This window comes from Polypterus senegalus, chromosome 5 (assembly GCF_016835505.1).
Source record: "Polypterus senegalus isolate Bchr_013 chromosome 5, ASM1683550v1, whole genome shotgun sequence".
Classification (NCBI taxonomy): domain Eukaryota; kingdom Metazoa; phylum Chordata; class Cladistia; order Polypteriformes; family Polypteridae; genus Polypterus; species Polypterus senegalus.
The window spans coordinates 144,060,981-144,081,132 of NC_053158.1; the positions used below are offsets into that span (position 1 = coordinate 144,060,981).

Below are 20,152 nucleotides of genomic sequence, written 5' to 3' on the forward strand. Positions count from 1 at the left end.
AGTCTTGGCAATCATTGAGATGTTTTTTAGCAAAATTGAGACGAGCCCTAATGTTGTTTTTGCTTAACAGTGGTTTGCGTCTTGGAAATCTGCCATGCAGGCCATTTTTGCCCAGTCTCTTTCTTATGGTGGAGTCGTGAACACTGACCTTAATTGAGGCAAGTGAGGCCTGCAGTTCTTTAGACGTTGTCCTGGGGTCTTTTGTGACCTCTCGGATGAGTCGTCTCTGCGCTCTTGGGGTAATTTTGGTCGGCCGGCCACTCCTGAGGAGGTTCACCACTGTTCCATGTTTTTGCCATTTGTGGATAATGGCTCTCACTGTGGTTCGCTGGAGTCCCAAAGCTTTAGAAATGGCTTTATAACCTTAACCAGACTGATAGATCTCAATTACTTATGTTCTCATTTGTTCCTGAATTTCTTTGGATCTTGGCATGATGTCTAGCTTTTGGTCTACTTCTTTGTGTCAGGCAGCTCCTATTTAAGTGATTTCTTGATTGAAACAGGTGTGGCAGTAATCAGGCCTGGGGGTGGCTACGGAAATTGAACTCAGGTGTGATACACCACAATTAGGTTATTTTTTTTAACAAGGGGGCAATTACTTTTTCACACAGGGCCATGTAGGTTTGGATTTTTTTTCTTCCTAAATAATAAAACCATCATTTAAAAACTGCATTTTGTGTTTACTTGTGTTATATTTGACTAATGGTTAAATGTGTTTGATGATCAGAAACATTTTGTGTGACAAACTTGCAAAAGAATAAGAAATCAGGAAGGGGGCAAATAGTTTTTCACACCACTGTAAATATTTCAGTTGGACTTTTTGTTACTCTCTGTTTTATTGTTTCAATCTGATGGTAGCTTCTTCTCCCTTGTGTGTCATCACAGAACACCAGCAAGAGAAACCAGCATGAGGAAAGATTAGTAACAGTTTATAACAATAATGGTCATGGTAATTAAAAATCATTATAAACAGCTGTACCAGCAATTCTAATAGAAGTACAACTTTCTAAAATAATGGACCTACAAACTTGTGTAATTATTCTGGCTAATAGTGTACCTTTTTAGTGTATGTGCTCTATAGCTAAAGAATGTATCTACAGCATTTCAGATTTTTTATGATATGCACTTATTTTAAAAAAAAAAATTTTTTTTTTTTTGTTTTTGAATCTGGCGAAGGCATTTTTTTTTTGCTATCATTTTACACTTGCTTTATTTTAATTCTTTTATTTTATTTTGGGTGCTACCATTTTCTGGTCCCACTATCACAAAGCAAAAGTCCGTCACAACGAGGTGTGTCTTGGAAGTTGAGTTGTATGATATAATTGATGGCAACTGTATTTAAACTGGCACTGCATTGGTATGTGGAATATGGATGACTCTCTTAAGACATTAGTGCGCATTTTTGTGAAACAATCAATTTTGGTTATTATTTCCTGTTATTGACTATGATTAAGAGTTTACAACTAGGATTTGATGTTTTGGTTTAGGATTGATATAACTGCTTTGACCCTGCCTTCAGACCATCGGTTTCTTTTCCAAGGCCATTTATTATACATCATAGTATCCTGCTATTGAAAATCTTCTTGCCAGAACTATACTGCCTTATTCATCTTACAACAAAAATAGAATTGGGCAGACCGTTTGATTTTAGTTATTTCTTTATTACTGGCATGAACTTTGAAGGTGGCGTTACTTGTACCACATACCTTAAACCGAAACAGTGGACTTTTCTGCTTACCCACTAGAGTTGTCACAGTACCAAAATGCCCAACCTCTATACAGTACTTTGAAAAGTATTGTTATTCAATACCATTTCTGATATGGCAAATTAGGGGGTGTGGGATGCACATTTAAGTGAAGGTTTGAATTCTTTATTTACGAATAAAAAGAAATACGATATTTAAGATAGATTCTGCTTCACTGAATGCACTTTATTATAAAATGGCAAAAAATATCAGTAGTGGTTTTTTGAGATACTTCAGTACTAATTTTGTACCAAAGCTCTGAAAATGTAATGGTACCAGCTTTTCTATATTATCAGCAGTACCAAGAAAGTCTGTACTGCTCTTAGGTGACTGCAAGTAGACAAATTACTTCGGAAAGCACAATAATACATAAGTAAACTACATATAAAAATGCTTCACAATGGTAATACTACCAAAATAAAATGTATTTAGTGTTTAATTAATCGAAGAACAAGGCACAGCTCCCCTGTTAATACATCATGTTCTGTGTTAACAGAGATGTATAATCGCCAAAGTGCACAGTTAGCAGCATATACACTACTGATCAAAAGACTTAGAACTGCAGTTTTTCTTCATATGTATTCAGTTGAAATGCAGTGGATGACCTAAAATGGTGAAAAGTAAGTAGTAAATTGCCAGAGGTTTAAATTTAAGGTTTAGGTTAGCACAAAACTGAAAAAAGAAAATATCAGAATATTACAAATAGGCCTTCTGCAGGGAACAAATAATAGGTTACAACCTGCAGATGTTCTACAGCAAATAAAATACAAGTTAAAGCAAACAATTTGCACAGGTGTCCAAACTTCTGTTGGTTATTAAAAAGTCCTCTTTCTGTCTTAAAGCATAGTTGGAACAGACTGTGTTACTACACCCCCTAAAGTACTACTTGGGCAATATTCCAGTTATAATGGCAAGAAAAGGGCAGTTAACCAATGAAATGAGACAGAGCATTATTACCATTAGAAGTGTGGGCATTTTGTTTAGAGAAATTGCAAAAAAAAAAAATAATCAAAGTGTCCGAGAGTATTGTGTCCTATACAATCCAAAGGTAACTGGAAACTGAAAGAAACTCTGATAGGATGAGATCTAGCAAAACCAAAGTCACAACCCAATCTTAAGACAAGATTCTCAGGGCCACCAACTTGTGTTATAGGTGCATTACAGCACAACACCTTTTAAGCACAGCTTAACAGTGGTTGAAAAAAGCAAGTCTCAGTCCACAGCTGGGGCCTCATGTATAAACGGTGCGTACGCAAAGAAATGTTGCGTAAGAACTTTTCCACGTTCAAATCGCAATGTATAAAACCTACACTTGGCGTAAAGCCACGCACTTTTCCACGGTACCTCATGTCTTGTCGTACGCAAGTTCTCCGCTCGGTTTTGCAGACTGGCGGCACCCAGCGTCAAAGCAATGCTACTGTTCCTGTGTGATTACTCATTATTTTCATGATGCGGCTTTATAAATACACAGAAACTAACCGCATATTGTTTATTAGTGTAATACATCTGATTGTAATTAACTCGTAACAATATAATGGTCAGGAACAGCCATAGTATTCCAAATACCATAACTGCTTTAGCGTTGTTACTCTCACTTCTTCTTCTTCTTTCAGCTCCTCCCGTTAAGAGTTGCCACAGCGGATCATCTTTTTCCATATTACTCTCACTGCACGACTCGGAGTATTTATATCACTGTATCTGAGTGTGAATCACAGCAGCAGCTGATCGGAAAGAGAATTATCGGTATACAGCTTTAAGGACACGCTACCTCAGCCACTGCAAAATGTTTTAAAGCCTTTCCTGTACGGACCTCGCGGTTCAGAAACAGTTTAATCCCAAGAACTTTAAATGCATTCAATCAATTGCTCCTTGTAGAACGGTTTGTACTTATAAGTACAATCACCCCACTGTAAACTTGCACTACAGTTATAATATCTCACAACCTGAGCCACTTTATAAAGCGCGTATTTACATATGATGACGATATCATTTTTAAGGTGAAATGCAGCAAAATATGTTTGTTAAATTATACACATAAAACTTTAACTTCATTTAAATAATCTATATTCTTCACTGGGAGTGTCGTGAAGGATAGAATAATTAAACATGTACTACAAAGATATTTCAATGTTCTTTAAGCGTTTTGAAGAATCGGCTAAGCTTACAGATGGCTTAACTTCTATTACAGAGCTGATTGTGTGGCGATCGGTTACTTGGGGAAAGAAAAGCAAGGACTCTTGGGGCGGCCACGCCAATATATATTGAATATAAAACAGAAAGAAAATAACAACACAGCTAAAAACGCAGAGACAAATTTCGACAAAAGATAAATGCTTGTCATGAGCACGAGGCTCATGAAACACATGTTTAATAACGTGCTTTAGCTCCTATCATCATGAAAATGACATCACGTATACATCTCAGTATTTTAGTTATTCAGAGAGCTGTAATATCACTAATGTAATGGACTCTGTGTCCAGTTGGAGGAAGAGAGCCAGTTTAAGAAGCAAGTAGTGATTCACACACATAGAGCACATACGGTAGAAGATCAAATACAAAACAAAGCATTTAACGTGCTACTTTAATTACGATGTAATTTTGAGAAACTGGTTAATTAAACGATTTTAAGATGAAGTTTATAATGTTCTACTAAATGACAAAATAAACTACGTGATTAAAGTGGAAAATTCGAGATTAAAGTTGACATTTCGTGCTTTTTCCCCACCGTGTGCCTTTTTTCTCTGTACCCTAATAAGCTTTCATATGACACTCAGACAGTGGGCTTACAACTCTTCTTTTCACGGCAACTTTGATATGTGACTTCTTTTTTATTTCCGGCATTGTGCGATTTTGTGAATGTGAGCTTTCAAGTTTCTCCAACACGCTATGTCACTCGATCAACTTCATTTTGTTGATTATACCACGGTTTATTTGAACAAATAGTATGTTTTTCCTTTGCCTCCACTTGGTATTCGCTGAAATTCTTATATTTTCCCCGTGCTTTTCTCATTGTCTTTTCACAGAAGGCTGTGCTTAAGGGCGATTTATATTGATTTGCATATTCAAATAGGCGTAATTCTGGGAGGATTTGGGCGTTACAAAATCTTGGCGTGCACGGCGTTAGTTTTCACGCTGATCGGGATTTATGTAACGAAGAGCGTGGAAGTTGAGATGCACAGATTCCTGCATCTGGATTTTTCTGTGCGTAAGCACATTTCGGCTTTTGTGCTTACGCCATGTTATAGTGCGAGTTCTACGCACGGCGTTATACATGAGGCCCCTGGTGTTTCAAAAGCCAATTTTCTCCTTTAATGAGTGGGTTTCTTACTGCCACTTGCTCCGTCAAACCTGCAGCACAAATTCTTCAAAGTGTGCCGAAATGTAATATTGTCTACAGTTGACTAAGGAAGTGAAATCATTTCTAACTTCTTGGTCCATTCTTTTTCTGTCCCTACTCTTGCATTAACCCAATTCCACGGTTTACCTTATTTTCATGATTTTCTTTCTCTTCATGTTCTCCTGCCAGTACAGCCTATGCAGTGCCTAAATGTGATGGCAGAGGTCAACTGGGTACCTTGTGGGTCCAGATGAAACTGCAGGGAAGTCAGGAGTTTTCACTCCACTGACAAGTCCACACAGGCCCAGAGGTTTGAGGATACATCTTGGTGCCCTTGAACCAAACCCTCAGCTATCACTAAATATTCTCACTGCCTTGTGAGAGCACTAAACTGGTTGAATGATGTATTCTATCACTTTCTGGGAACTAATGTAGCTGCTCTGATCCCAAACTGCACTTGTTTATCATTTCCTGTGGACACTACCATCAGAGGGGTGTTTTGAGGTAAGCTACTTTTGATGTGACAATAAACCAAGATCAACTTGTCTAGGCTAGCAGTTCCTGGGGAGGACACTCTATCAATGTTATAAAACACTGGCATAACACAGGAAGTAGCAGTTATTGGAAATTATGTCATATTTTCATTTCTGGGGCCACTTTTGATGCTGGCAGAGATCATTACACCTCACTGGGCATCTCCTACCTGCCTTAAACTGGGCAGCACCCAGGCAGTAAGGTGCTGTCCCACTACAGTTTGCCTGCCTTGCTGGTGCATGGGGCACAGAGTTAATTTCAAAATGCAAGCTGCTATGCTATACTCCAGCTTCCTGTTTGGCAAGGTGAAATTACCAGACAATGTGTCCTGGACAATATTCATAAAGTGCAAGACACACGTAAACCAGCCTTCATTGACTGAGTGCTTGCCAGACTAAACAGTGATGTTACATGCCTTTAGGAGACTTACCTGGCAGACAGTAGTTTGATTAAGACTAACTACACCGTTTTTCTGCCTCAGTCAGACTTATGTTTACTTGCTACTTGTCAGCATTGTATGGCTCAGTCGATCTCCTTAGTACCTAAAGTTTTGAAATGTAGGAAGCCCATACTATTTAAGCACCTGCACAAGCTCCTATGTCTATGCTGGTAGAAGAATTATGTTTCATACAAAATGTGTTATGCCAGAATTGTCACCCTTTAAAAGAATAAAATAGAGTGAAGTGACTTTAACAACTATCGTGGAATCTTATTTCTCAATGCTGTGGGCATAATCTTCACTTGTATTTTCCTGGCACCCCTTTAGTGTCTTTCTCCCTAAGTGTTCTCTGAGTCAAAGTATGGGTTCAGGGCTGGCAGATCGACCATTGTCATGCTCTTTCCTCTTTCACAGCTGCAGACAAAGTGCAAGGAACACCAGATGACACTCTGTTGTATTTATAGATTAGAAAAAGGCATTTGAGTTGCTTGGTAGGATCTGACTTTTCTTGATTGTACAGAGGATCAGCTGTCCCACAAGGCAACTTAGCATGATTTTATCATTCAGTGATGTAGTGGACAGCTTCACTAGATTAAACAACAGAGAATAGAACCACATCTTTGTAGCACAACACAGAACAGCAAGATACTCCTGGTATAACAGGCTTGCGCACTCAGCAACCTCCAGTACAGCGGTGAAAACTGGACAGCATATTTTAACCAAAAATAAAGTTCAACAGCTTCCACCTATGCTGTCGCAATTACATTTTACATGTTACTTGGCAGGACCAAGTGAGCAATAGAGAGACACTCAAATGTGCTGGCATCCCAAGCATTTTCACTTTGCTCAACTAACGGACTCAGACATCTGAGCCATGCATGTTAAATAAAGCCACTGCCAAGAGTGGAGTACAAATTTCACTTGTAGTCAATTCACAAGAAAATTACACTCTACAGTGGAATTATCCAGCCACTCAGTGAAATGTGCCGTTTTTGTTTCTTTACTATTGTCTTTCGAGACACATGAATGCCGACTAGTAGTCATTGATATGAAATTCTGATTTAAAGTCTTGGGTAGATTATTCAATATCATATTGTTGAAGATTTTACTTGGCCTCACCCTGTACCATGTCAAATAATAGCACTCGTTACTTACCCTCTATGTAGTGTCTACTTACAGAAAGAAACCAGCACAGGTTATTTCTATAAGCAGTTTTCTCTGTGGAAAGTAGATGTTCTATAAAGATTGTATTGTTTCTACTCTTCTGTTTTCCCCAATTTCTTATATAATTATTTTCTGGCTGAGTAAGTACTAATGTCTTCACATCAAAACAGCAGAACAAAGAGGAAAGAAAAATTGAATTGTTAGTGATATACTGTATGTAATATCCTACATGTATTTTGAATCATGGCACAGAGAACTTCAAAAGGCTTAAATAGCCATGAAGCCTACAACGATCACTTAAGAGGAGAGGAGAACCATAAATCCCTTGGCGCAAAAGAAAGAAAACTTTTTACATTTATTAAATTCAATAAAGAAAAAATTTCCAAAGTAACAAAATTAAAAAAAAGTGCAAAATCCCAAAATAAGAAGGAATTTCAAAAGTAACAAAAGTAACTACTGAACAGTAAACAGACCACAAAAAGGAAATGCAATAATAAATCAAACATGTCTGCAAAATCAAGAAAGATAACCAAGACTAAATACCAAAAAGGGTTGTCAATGTCGCACCCTAACGCAGGTTTTTTTTCTGCAGTTACATTCTTGAATAGAAGTGCACTTGTTCTGTTATATTTGTACCTTTTGTGAAAGTGTTTATTTGATATTTGGACTTCACACATTATACACTTAATGTCTACATTTTGTCAATTATTACTAAAACATGAAAAACGTTTTTGTTTTAACAATGTGTTTACCTAGATTGTTATAGACATGGAACACACATGAAATGCATGTGTTCCAAATAACGATATAGTATTTATAAAAGGTTTAATTTTGCTTGACTTCTCACTCTATACAACTCTAAGCAACTGACACGCAAGTAAACAGACTTGAGGTGAGAAAACTGTGCGGCGGTGGGATGTGGTAGCAGGCTGCTTGCAGCTTATCGACACGTTTACAGGACAAAAGACTCTGACGGAGAGGTGTGAAAGGATTTAAGGTGGGACGGATCTACGAGTTTTTTCATTTTTTACATCATGCAAGAGCTCTAATAACAATCCTTAACAACTTTATTTAATAGCTTTATTTAAACAGCAGCTTACCATACATTTACATGCAAATGAAGGTGCTTTCCACAGATTAATCAACAAAAACAAAGATTTAACACCTTTACTATTTTTATTAAATTATTATTAAATACGATGATAGTTTCTAATAGTGGGTGGCACGATGGCGCAGTGGTAGCGCTGCTGCCTCGCAGTTAGGAGATCTGGGTTTGCTTCCTGGGTCCTCCCTGCGTGGAGTTTGCATGTTCTCCCCGTGTCTGCGTGGGTTTCCTCCGGGCGCTCCGGTTTCCTCCCACAGTCCAAAGACATGTGGGCTAGGTGGATTGGCGATTCTAAATTAGCCCTAGTGTGTGCTTGGTGTGTGGATGTGTTTTGTGTGTGTCCTGTGGTAGGTTGGCCCCCATTCCGGGATTGGTTCCTGCCTTGTGCCTTGTGTTGGCTGGGATTGGCTCCAGCAGACCCCTGTGACCCTGTGTTCGGATTCAGCAGGTTGGAAAATGGATGGATGGATAGTTTCTAATAAATGTGAGTATACTAAATACAAAATCATTCAGTTATTGTTAAGCAAAATGTAACCACTAAAGTGCAAAATAAACGTTCATTTTTATCAGAAAAAGGTTCTAATTAAAACATGTATACATTTGACCGTAGAACAACCAGGTCTAATTAATATTTATAAAAAATACAGTATCTACATTTTACCTAATAATAAAGATAATAATCATTTGTATTTATGTAGTGCCTTTCATACACTCAAGGACACTTTACAGTTCAATAAGAACATTAACAAGACAGTAGAAATGACATACAAGAAAATGAATAATACTCATTGAAAAGATGTGTTTTTATTAGGAGTTTGAAATGAATAAAAGATTTTTCTTCGCAAAAGCTGAGTGGAAGAGCATTCCAAATGTTAGGGGCTGTCACACTGAAAGCTTTGCCACCCATAGTTACTAACCTGTATTTAGGTACAGTGAGTAAGTTAGCGTCCGATGATCTTAATGCACGGGCAGGAGTATAAGGAAGCAGCAACTCAGACGATAATGAGGGGTTAAACCATCTTGGACTTTAAAGGTGAGAAAAGTAAGTGATGTGAGCAGATTTCTTAGTGTGTGTAAGTAAACAAGTAGCAGAACTCTGAACATACTGTAATCTATTGACATATTTAGTCGGGAGGCCATAAAACAATGCATTGCAATAGTTCAGACGGGTAGTGAAAGCACAAATGAGTTTTTCAGTACCTTTCACACTGAGAAAAGAATGGAGATGAGCAATGTTGCGAAGATGAAAAAAAGCTGTCTGTACTGTTGAGCTAATGTGTGTTTGAAAAGTAAGAAGCTGATCAAAGATTTCACTCAAGTTACGGACTGATGCTGAGGGTTCAACCAGGATCCATTGACGTCAATGTCTAGCCCACGAAGGGTAGAGAGGACAGATCTGGTACCAACTAATAAGATTTTTTATCAGGATTAAGTCGTAAAAAATTATCTGTCATCCAGTGATTGATTTCCTGAATGCAGTCAGTCAGTGCAACAGGTGAAGATGTTGCAGTTGCACCAACACATATATAAAGTTGTGTGTCATTGGCATAGCAGTGGAAGCTTAAACCATACAATGAATAATCTCACCATATGAGAGCATATAGATGTTAAAGAGAATTGGACCTAGAACTGACCCTTGAGGGATACCTTGTGTGAGTGAAGTAGTGGCTGATTTGTATTCCCTAATGAAGACATAATACTTGCGATCACGGAGGTATGATGTGAACCAAGAAAGAGCAGCACGAGAGATACCAATAGCTGAAAGTCGGGACAGTAAAATATTGTGGTTAACTGTATCAAACACTGTGCTTAAGTCAAGGAGAACTAGAACAGCGGCCATCCCAGAATCTGCGGTTATAAGTAAGTCGCTGGTTACCTTAACTAAAACTGGTTCAGTTATATGTTGGGCTATGATTGAAAATGCTCAAGCAGATTATGCAAGTTTAAATAATCATTGAGTTGAGCAGCAACAACCTTTTCTGAGATCTTAGCCGTAAATGGAAGATTACAAATTTTAAATGTAACGGATCTGAGCCATGTTTTTTAAAACAGGTTACAGTGGCAGTTTTTAAATCACTTGGAACAACACAGGCGCGGAAACAGCAAATGATAAAGTAAGAAATGGAAGCAGAAAATTTGTCAGTGCAAGCCTTAATCAGTAAAGTAGGGGTAGGATCTAGGTGGCAGGTAGATTGATTTAATTTAGCTATTACTTCAGCAATAGAAGTTGGTGTAGTGGGGTTAAATTTAGATAAATAAACTGTAGATTTAGAAGTTTAAACAGTCAACAAAGATGAGGAATGGTTAGTAAAGAAACTTTGATATATGGTCATAATTATTGACTGAAAATAGTCCAAAAATAGATTACAGTGCTTAGATTACAGAGGAATAAGGATTTTTAACAGCAGGTTGACAAAGTCTGTTAACTGTGTTAAAAAGAGATCTAGGGCGACAAGTACCAAAGTCAGTAATGGTGGAACAGTACTTTGGACGTGCAGCCGATAAGGCACATCTGTATTCCTTCAGGTGTTCAGTGGCGTGAACAGCCAGACCAGTCTTCTTCCAGAGCCTTTTCAAGCGGCGACCAGTTTGTTTCATGGTGCGCAATTCTGCTGTAAACCATGGAGATGTCTGGGTAGTAGGAACAATCAAGGATTTAATAGGTGCATAATGATCCAAAATTTGTGACAATTTGGAATTATATAGAGACAAAATCTGCATAGGGCAAGACAACCCAGAAACATCATGGAGACAGGAAGCACCAACAAACATAGAAAAGGATAACTGATCAATATTCTTGATATTACAATAGGTTATTTTAGATTTTAGACTTATTTTAGGGAGGGGATAAGTAAAACTAAATTTAATGAGCTTGTGATCTGAAATATCAGTAACAGTACCAGATGTACAGACATGTTGATTGATTGATTGATTTTGCTGACCAGTGGAACATGCAAGATCCAGAATATGGCCCTTAGCATAGATTGAAAAACCAACCTTCTGCACAAAACTGAAACAATCCAGTACTGAACGTAGCTCACAAGCAGATAAGCAGTCAGAATCCACATGAATATTAAGGTCGCCAAGCAAAATAACATCAGGAGACATGCCACAGACAAGAGTGAGTATTTCATTAAGTTGAGAGAAAAAATCCGGTTTGAAGTTTAGGAGGCCTGTAGATTAATATAATGTGCAGCGAAGCCTTTCCAGTGATTTTAACAACCAGGTATTCAAAAGATGTAATGTTATGAAAATCAACAGTGGTTGCTTTAAGACAATCACACTGAACCACGGCCAGTCCACCACCTCGGCCCTTCAGATGGGGCTTAGACAAGTAACTATATCCTGTGGGGGTAAGCAGATTTAGTTGTAAGTAATCACCTGGATTTTGCCACATTTCTACAAGGAACAGCATGTCCATTTTTTTTAGAAGTAGATAAGTCATTAAGAAAAGCAGTTTTATTAGTTAACAATCTGCAGTTCAGGAGCGCACAGTGGAGAGTTAAGTCAAATTATAATCCTTGGTTACTCCAGTCCGGTATCTGCGGCAGGTGTCTCAGACAATTTGTCTGCCTACTCCATTGTCTTGCATATAGTCTTTTTGAGAAAACAGATCTAACAGACCAAGTCATGGAAATAGTGTCGGTGGATGCAGAGGTAATATTAAAATGACGCAGAGAGGAATGGTGTTTATATTGCGGAAGAGCAATGCCAAGCTCCATGCATAAGCCGTAAGTCACCGCATCCAGTCTGGAGTGCATATGGTAAGCGCATAATTGTGTTGAAGAGTAGGTAATCATCTTCAGTAAAAGCAATAACAGCTACCACCACGTTAGCCAGAACCCATAAACTAACTCCAGTTGAGCAATAAACAAAGTCAGCTAAGAAAATCTTAATTTAGTCAACTAAGAAAGTAAGGACTTACCTACCAACCATGCTGGCTCAGGGAAAGTACAGGGGAGAGGGCTCGTGGAATATAGGCAGCAAACGGAATAAAACTTTACAAAAGCTCCAGCATGAATCCAGTGAGAATCCGTCCATAAACAGCATGAGCAAGGCAGAGGATGCAGTAACAGCAACAAAGCAAAACAGAGTAAAAAGACACCGGTGAGAAGTGGCAGCCAGATCGCACACAGCGTAGTCTCATCCGGAACTGGAAATAGGCATATGTTCATGGCAAACCATCGAGCAGAAACAGTTTGATGTTAATAAAGCTAATGAAAAGATATAAAACCAAATAAAACGGTCCATAGCAGTTTCTGCTGATTTAGGATGTAAATAAAGTTCTTAATTTCTGAATGTGATTTTATTTATTTTTTATTTTTGACCAGAACAAAACTTCTATGATGGACCATAGGAGAAAAATAAACCTATGGAGGGCCAATGTCAGAAGACAGAAATGAGCAAATCAAATAGTTAGGTCTGGTGGTAATCTGTTTCTGCATCATGAAAGTCAGAATGACCTAGGCCAACTGTTTACCCACCCTCCACTAGGCACAGGTTTCCAAGTCCTTCACATTTCCTCCTTTAACCCCAGGTGACTACAGAATTCAGCTCTTTGAGTAGCCACACACAGGATGGGAGCCAAAAACCATAAAAAAGAAATGGATTAATACTGGGTACTTATAATCAGATCAGTAGATTATGATATCATTAATGGAAGACTAGATTAAAAAATAGTTTCTAAAAGTTTTTTGAAATGTTCCACAGATTCAGTCTGACATATTTCTGTTGATAAATTATTCCACATTTTAGGTGTATAAGAACAGAAAGCTTCCTCACCATTTCTTTTATTCTTAGATCTGGGAATAATGAGCAAACCGGAATTTGTAGATCTAAGCCTTTGATTTGGTACATAAGGAAACGGGCATTCTGAGATGCATCTGATTTTTATGCCATGGAGAAAAATTGGATTATCTCAAGGTGACATAATAAACACTATTAATTGTTGCAGGACAAATAACTACTTAAGATAAATCTACTTTAGCCTAAAATAAAACAATCCAACAATCTTTTTGCAAACCTTTTTGAGTGCTTTTTTTGGCATTGATGGGGCCAGAATTTATTCTAGTAGAATTAGACACAAGGTAGGAAACAAACCTAGATTATTAAACAATTTATGATGCTCCCCACAGGCACTAAATCAACAAACAAATCATCAGTACTGAACAGTTGAAGAGGTGGTTTGTCAAATAAATTGGCTCATTGAAGAGTTAAAGCAATGTTAATGGTATGAACTATAGAAATTAAGCAGCTTTGGGCCTACAACAGGTAACCAAACTGGTTAAAATCCCATTAACAAGTGCTAGGACCTGAGATCTGAAACAGCAAGGAGAACTTGAAGGGCCCTAAGGTCACCATTGCATCCAGATCTCTTACTCCCTAATCCTGAGAAAGAGAGACGGATAACCTGGGTGTCACCCAGACTCTTGCTATCTTGGTATTTTCTTGGACTTCAGTTTTGGAGAAATTAATTGTAAAATCTTCTTCTTTTTTTAACCTTTTAATATTTATTGATATTAATGGAGACCTTGATGGGTTAGTGCTGGTGGAAAATGTTGGTTAAGGATTTATTTTGATGTTTTAGCCTGAAAAATAGCCACTTACCAATATTAAGAGGATCAGTATTTACAGGGTATATAGATTTTGTGGCTGACACAATTGTGTGGTCATTTGGCAGACATTTTGAGCAGATAGCTCATCTGGAATGGTTATAGTAGGATGCCCTGAACAGTAAGTCTTAGTTCATAAACAATTATATATTAATTTATCAAATCCTGTCCCTTTTTAATCTTTTTGGTGATCTTCCCTTATGAAATATTTGATGTTGTTTTGGCTACATTTTAATTACCCAATTTTATAGTGCTTCCTAATGTTTATTTATTTATTTATTTTTTAATTGTGGTGATTATGGTTTCAGTAAACACTGTTATTCATTTATCATTATAAACTACTTATGCAGTAACATCTAATCAGAAATAGTTAAGACAAAGTTAAAAAGCTTTCACTACTCTGTAGAAACTTGACATCATGTGTTTTGTTATGACCTTTATTTCATTATTTACTTTTAATGTTTGAGAATTGCAAGATTCTGATAGATAAAGAATCACAGTTACATGTTCTAAAGATAAAATTATGAAATTCTATTTTAAGTATTTATAACTCTGGACCTTAATAAAATGCTATAAATTACTACAAATACTTTTGACACAGAACTGAAATAAGTGTGCTCTGAAAATGGATGAAACAATTGGCTGGCATGTGGCATGGATTAAAAGTATAGATGCAAGACAAAAAAATTAACAGCATTAAAATAATATAAAACATTGGTATGTACATCAAAAACTATGAATGATAATTTTAATATGCAATAAAATAAGTTTGTTTCCAGAATTTAATAGGTTTAGAACCATCAGTGTAGGTATATGTGTGTGTATACTGTGTGAATGTGTGTGCATATTTATATATATATATATATATATATATATATATATATATATTATAAACATCTCTGATACTTAAAACTTGTCCATTTTTCTACTAGATTAATTTTATGTTGTTATATTTTCTGTGTAATGTTTATTTAGTTAAAAACCACTATCCAAGAAAATACATCTTTGTTTTTTCGATATTGATGAAATGAGCATTTTCCCCTTAAATAAAACCATTTGTCTTTATATTGTCTTTTTGTTCTATTTTAAAATCTTTGTAGGGGTGTCACAAGTTTTGTTTAGTCAGGAATTTCACATGTTTATTGTTTCTTCTGGTTTTGTTCCTGAATTTGGAAAAACCACCGGAATTGCGCAAATTAAATTGAGAAGCAGAGTTATTTTATTTTTGAATACCAAGTTTCTTAAAATAGATAAGCAGGAACAGTTAACTCTGCATCCACTGAATTTTATTGCATAGTGTATATAGTTAATGATGTATGGTATCTCAAAGGTGATTAATACACTTACTAAAGACGTGAAAGTGTGTTCATTTTTGAGGCATGCTATTATTTGGTCTTTGCTAATGCCTACTGTGTTTTGTTCTGTGGTGAATGCCAGTCTGACTTCATGTGAAGCTGTTTTACCTTACTATGTATGTGGCCTTCTGGTAGTGATTTCATAATTGATTAAGTTAAATCCTGTATTCCTCTTGAGCTTCATATTTTTTCCTCAAGTTTTGAACATTGTTTTGTGAAAAATCGTGGTAGTGTCCTTTGCTTTTTCTTTAATGTTTTGTTTTCAAAACATTTTGTGGTTGTCCTTTTTGCTTGCACATAACAACATCCTTACCTAGTCTTTTGTTCTAGTTTTAAATCTTAATTTACCATGTTTGTTTGTCCTCCTGACATGCATTTCCCTGATTCACAGTAGTTTTTGCATGTACACAATGTCGTAAATGTAGAAAGGACATTGCATATGTGTGAACTGTTAATATTTGAATTTGATGAGTGCATATAGCGTTGAACTGATCTCTCTGTACTATTCTTTCCTCTGCATGTCCTGGAGTACAAAAGACAGCATCATACAACAACATGTGAGGACTGGCAAGATTGGGGGAAAAAAAACACATGGTCACTGATTACAACCGCAAGATGTTATGCGACTGAATATGAATAATATTGCATCCGTGCCAAAATGTTTTCCGAGATATACTATACAGGTCATAAAATGAATAATTCAAAATATATATACCTACAGTTGTGCTTGAAAGTTTGTGAACCCTTTAGAATATTCTATATTTCTGCATAAATATGACCTAAAACATCATCAGATTTTCACTCAAGTCCTAAAAGTAGATAAAGAGAAACCCGTTAAGCAAATGAGATAAAAATATTATACTTGGTCATTTATTTATTAAGGAAAATGATTGAATATTACATATTTGTGAGTGGCAAAAGTATGTGAACCTTTGCTTTCAGTATCTGGTGTGACCCCCCTTTGCAGCAATAACTGCAACTAAACGTTTCTGGTAACTCTTGATCATTCCTGCACACTGGCTTGGAGGAATTTTAGTCCATTCCTCCATACAGAACAGCTTCAACTCTGAATGTTGGTCCTCACATTAACTGCTCGCTTCAGGTCCTTCCACAGCATTTCGATTGGATTAAGGTCAGGACTTTGACTTGGCCATTCCAAAACATTAACTTTATTCTTCTTTAACAATTCTTTGGTAGAACGACTTGTGTGCTTAGGGTCGTTGTCTTGCTGCATGACCCACCTTCTCTTGAGATTCAGTTCATGGACAGATGTCCTGACATTTTCCTTTAGAATTCTCTGATATAATTCAGAATAATTCCAAATATTAAAGATTCATTGTTCCATCTATGAAGGCAAGCCGTCTTGGCCCAGATGCAGCAAAGCAGGCCAAAACCATGATACTACCACCACCATGTTTCACAGATGGGATAAGGTTCTTATGCTGGAATGCAGTGTCATCCTTTCTCCAAACATAATGCTTTTCATTTAAACCAAAAAGTTCTATTTTGGTCTCATCCGTCCACAAAACATTCTTCCAGTAGCCTTCTGGTTTGTCCACATGATCTTTAGCAAACTGCAGACGAGCAGCAATGTATTTTTTGGAGAGCAGTGGCTTTCTCCTTGCAATCCTGCCATGTACACCATTGTTGTTCAGTGTTCTCCTGGTGGTAGACACATGAACATGAACATTAGCCAATGTGAGAGAGGCCTTCAGTTGATTAGAAGTTACCCTGGGGTCCTTTGTGACCTCGCCAACTAATACACGCCTTGCTCTTACACTGATCTTTGTTGGTCGACCACTCCTGGGGAGGGTAACAATGGTCTTGAATTTCCTCCATTTGTACACAATCTGTCTGACTGTGGATAGGTGTAGTCCAAACTCTTTAGAGATGGTTTTGTAACCTTTTCCAGCCTGATGTGCATCAACAACTCTTTTTCTGAGGTCCTCAGAAATCTCCTTTGTTCGTGCCATGATACACTTCCACAAACGTGTTGTGAAGAGCAGACTTTGATAGATCCCTGTTCTTTAAATAACACAGAGTGCCCACTCACACCTGATTGTCATCCCATTGATTGAAAACACCTGACTCTAATTTCACCTTCAAACTAACTGCTAATCCTAGAGGTTCACATACTTTTAGAGAGCAGCTCACTACTGAAAACGGTAAATATAAGAGGCAGTCAGGATTGAACCAGGAACTGTTGATTACAAGTCAGCAATTTTTACCGCTACACCACAGAAGTTGTATCGTCTTTGAATGTTTTCTGAAAGTGTTTATTTGATCTTTGGACTTCAGGCTTCACACATTATATAGTTTATGCCTACATTGTGTCATTTATTACTAAAATATGAAAAACATTTTTATTTTAACAATGTATTTACACAAATTATTGTAGAAATGGAACACACATGAAATGCACGTGTTCCAAATAACAATCTATTATTTCCATTCTAAAACTCCACTTCACTCCCAGATAATCAAGGCATGAGCTGGGAGAACTTTGTGCACGTTCTGCGGCGGTGGGGGGATGGAATAGCAGGTTGCTTGTCTTTATCGACACATTTACAGGACAAAAGACGCTGATGGAGAGGTGCGAAGGGATTTAAGGTGGGCTAGATTTACAAGTTTTTTCGTAGGCTTTGGCAATTCTAGTGTTAAAAAATACAATGAACAGCTTTTCTCCTGCTTGATTACTGATTTGTCCTGTTAGAGGATAAGTAGCTTTCTTTAATTAAGATGTTGGTTTCTACCACAGTTACTCCCTCCCCTTTCTAAATAAAAAAGAGATACCAAGGTCTGCTGTCCAGCCCATGTGTTTGAGGGTGAAATTGGCTAGATTTAAAGTATAAAGTGCTTGGAGTCCAATCTGATCCACAACAATTTTTTAATTATTCCAACCATGCTATCAAAAAACTATAGTTCTCCCATAAAATTACAAATGTAGCACATTTTTATAGACTTGTTTTTGATATTTATGTTTAACTGTGGCCAATGATATTTAGGAATTTAAGAGACACCTACATTATTTCAACAACTGATTAAAGAAACACTTCTTTAACTTCCACAAGTCTTCCCCACTCCATCTTTCCTTCTTGCTTTTCTGGTTCATCCTCTCCATCTCTCCCTTTTGCCTCTCCTTTGTGCCATTTTTGTTTTCCCTGTCTTGCCTCTTTTAGTAGATGATGCAATGTCATTCATAGAAATTAAACCATGTTAATAACATACTACTGGCAACTTAAAAGTGTGGCTCAGTTTATTTATGGCTTTTTGACCTTTAGATTTTGACACAAACATTTTGATACACTTTGCCAAGCAGGCATTTCTTCCTAGATGTTAAATTATTTGAAATACAATTCTGTCAATGACTTAAACAACAAAGCATACCATCACAGAATGAAAAATGTATTATGTATTTTAAAGTTCTCAGATGTAGCATACAGATGTGGTTTTTCAGATTTGGCAGGCAAATCAGATTATGTGGTGTAACAGTACATTTTATCTGCAATCTGAATTGGTCATAAAGACACTGTTTAAGGCCATGTACAATTTATTTGTTTTCAGTAAATGATATTTAAGTTTAACCACAAGATCATTTTTTGCATGATTTTCAGCCATTCACCAAAAGCTAGAAGTGGATGGAACAGAAAAAGTTGAAGGCTCAATGACGCGTAAACTGGAAAATGTATTGAACAGTAAGTCTCTGTCTTTCAGCCTTCCCTGTTTGCTTTTTAAAATTCTTTTGTATGTCTATTGATTGTTTGACTCCATTTAGTTTAACAAAGTTATTTGTTTAAAAAAAACCCTGAATATTAGAATGTTGTTAAAAAGCAATTTATTCATCAAATAATTGTATTTAAGAAGTATGTTTGAGAAATGGCACACAACTTTCACTTACAGATGTATAGAAGTGGAGAACAGAAAGGATATAGTTGTAAATAGATGAGAAAAGGTGCTCAGTGAGTTACTTTAAAAATATGAATGAGTGGGACAACAAGTGGTATGTTAAAGGTCCCACCTTCCTAGCTTAAAATGACAAAAATATGCTCAAAATTACATCAGATCTGCGTTAGGGTTGCAGTGGTGTGTGCAGTTTAAAATTTGCTAAATGACACACACACACACCTCTGGGAACATGTTCAACAGGGGTGGGTATCACACTATGCAATTTTGTGCTGGAGATCAGATGTCCTCTAACAGTTCAAAGTGAATGAAAGTAGGCATATACAATGATTTCATTGTCTCATGCAGTTGTGTGGTGGGGACATTAGGTGAGAATTTACAGTACCCAAACAATTTAATTCTTTTTTCAAACAACATTGAGTGAATTCCACAAAAAAGAAAAGGGAAATGTTATGCTTAGTACAAACATGCAGTTCTATCAGTAATTTGTAGCTGCTGGAAAATTTTCCTTACTGTGTTTTATTTTAAGACCTGGGGCCTCTTGTATGGAAGGTGTGTACACACAAAAATGTTGGTACACCCGTTTCCATGCTCACCATGTATAAAAACTAAACTTGGCGTAAAGCCACGCACAATCTCACGCCAGCCTTAACCTGTGCGTACGCAAGTTTTTGGCTCAGTTTTGCAAACTGACGGCACCCAGCCTCAAAGCAGTGCTACTGTTCCTGTGTGGTTTCCCTTTATTTTTTAGATTCACATCACTGATGTGGCTTTATGAAATACACTGAAATTAACCGCATAATTTTTATTAGTTTAAGACATCTGATTGTAACCAACCTTTAACAATATAATGGTGCACGTAATTGCCAACATATTCCAAATACTATTTCTGCTTTAATGTTTTTGATCTCGGTGCACCACTCAGAGTATTTTAACCCATTGTATCTGAGCGTGGAAT

At 36.9% G+C, this 20,152-nt stretch overlaps 1 protein-coding gene across 4 annotated transcripts in view; it reads left to right on the forward strand.

Moving 5' to 3' along the window:
* The window catches only part of exoc2 (exocyst complex component 2), a 301,075-nt gene that overhangs the window by 72,730 nt on the left and 208,193 nt on the right, over nucleotides 1-20,152 (forward strand). For all 4 annotated transcript variants that reach the window (XM_039753430.1, XM_039753429.1, XM_039753428.1 and 1 more), the window contains one exon: nucleotides 18,906-18,986. In XM_039753430.1, the coding sequence (XP_039609364.1) occupies nucleotides 18,906-18,986 (81 nt within the window). The remainder of the gene's footprint in view (nucleotides 1-18,905; nucleotides 18,987-20,152) is intronic.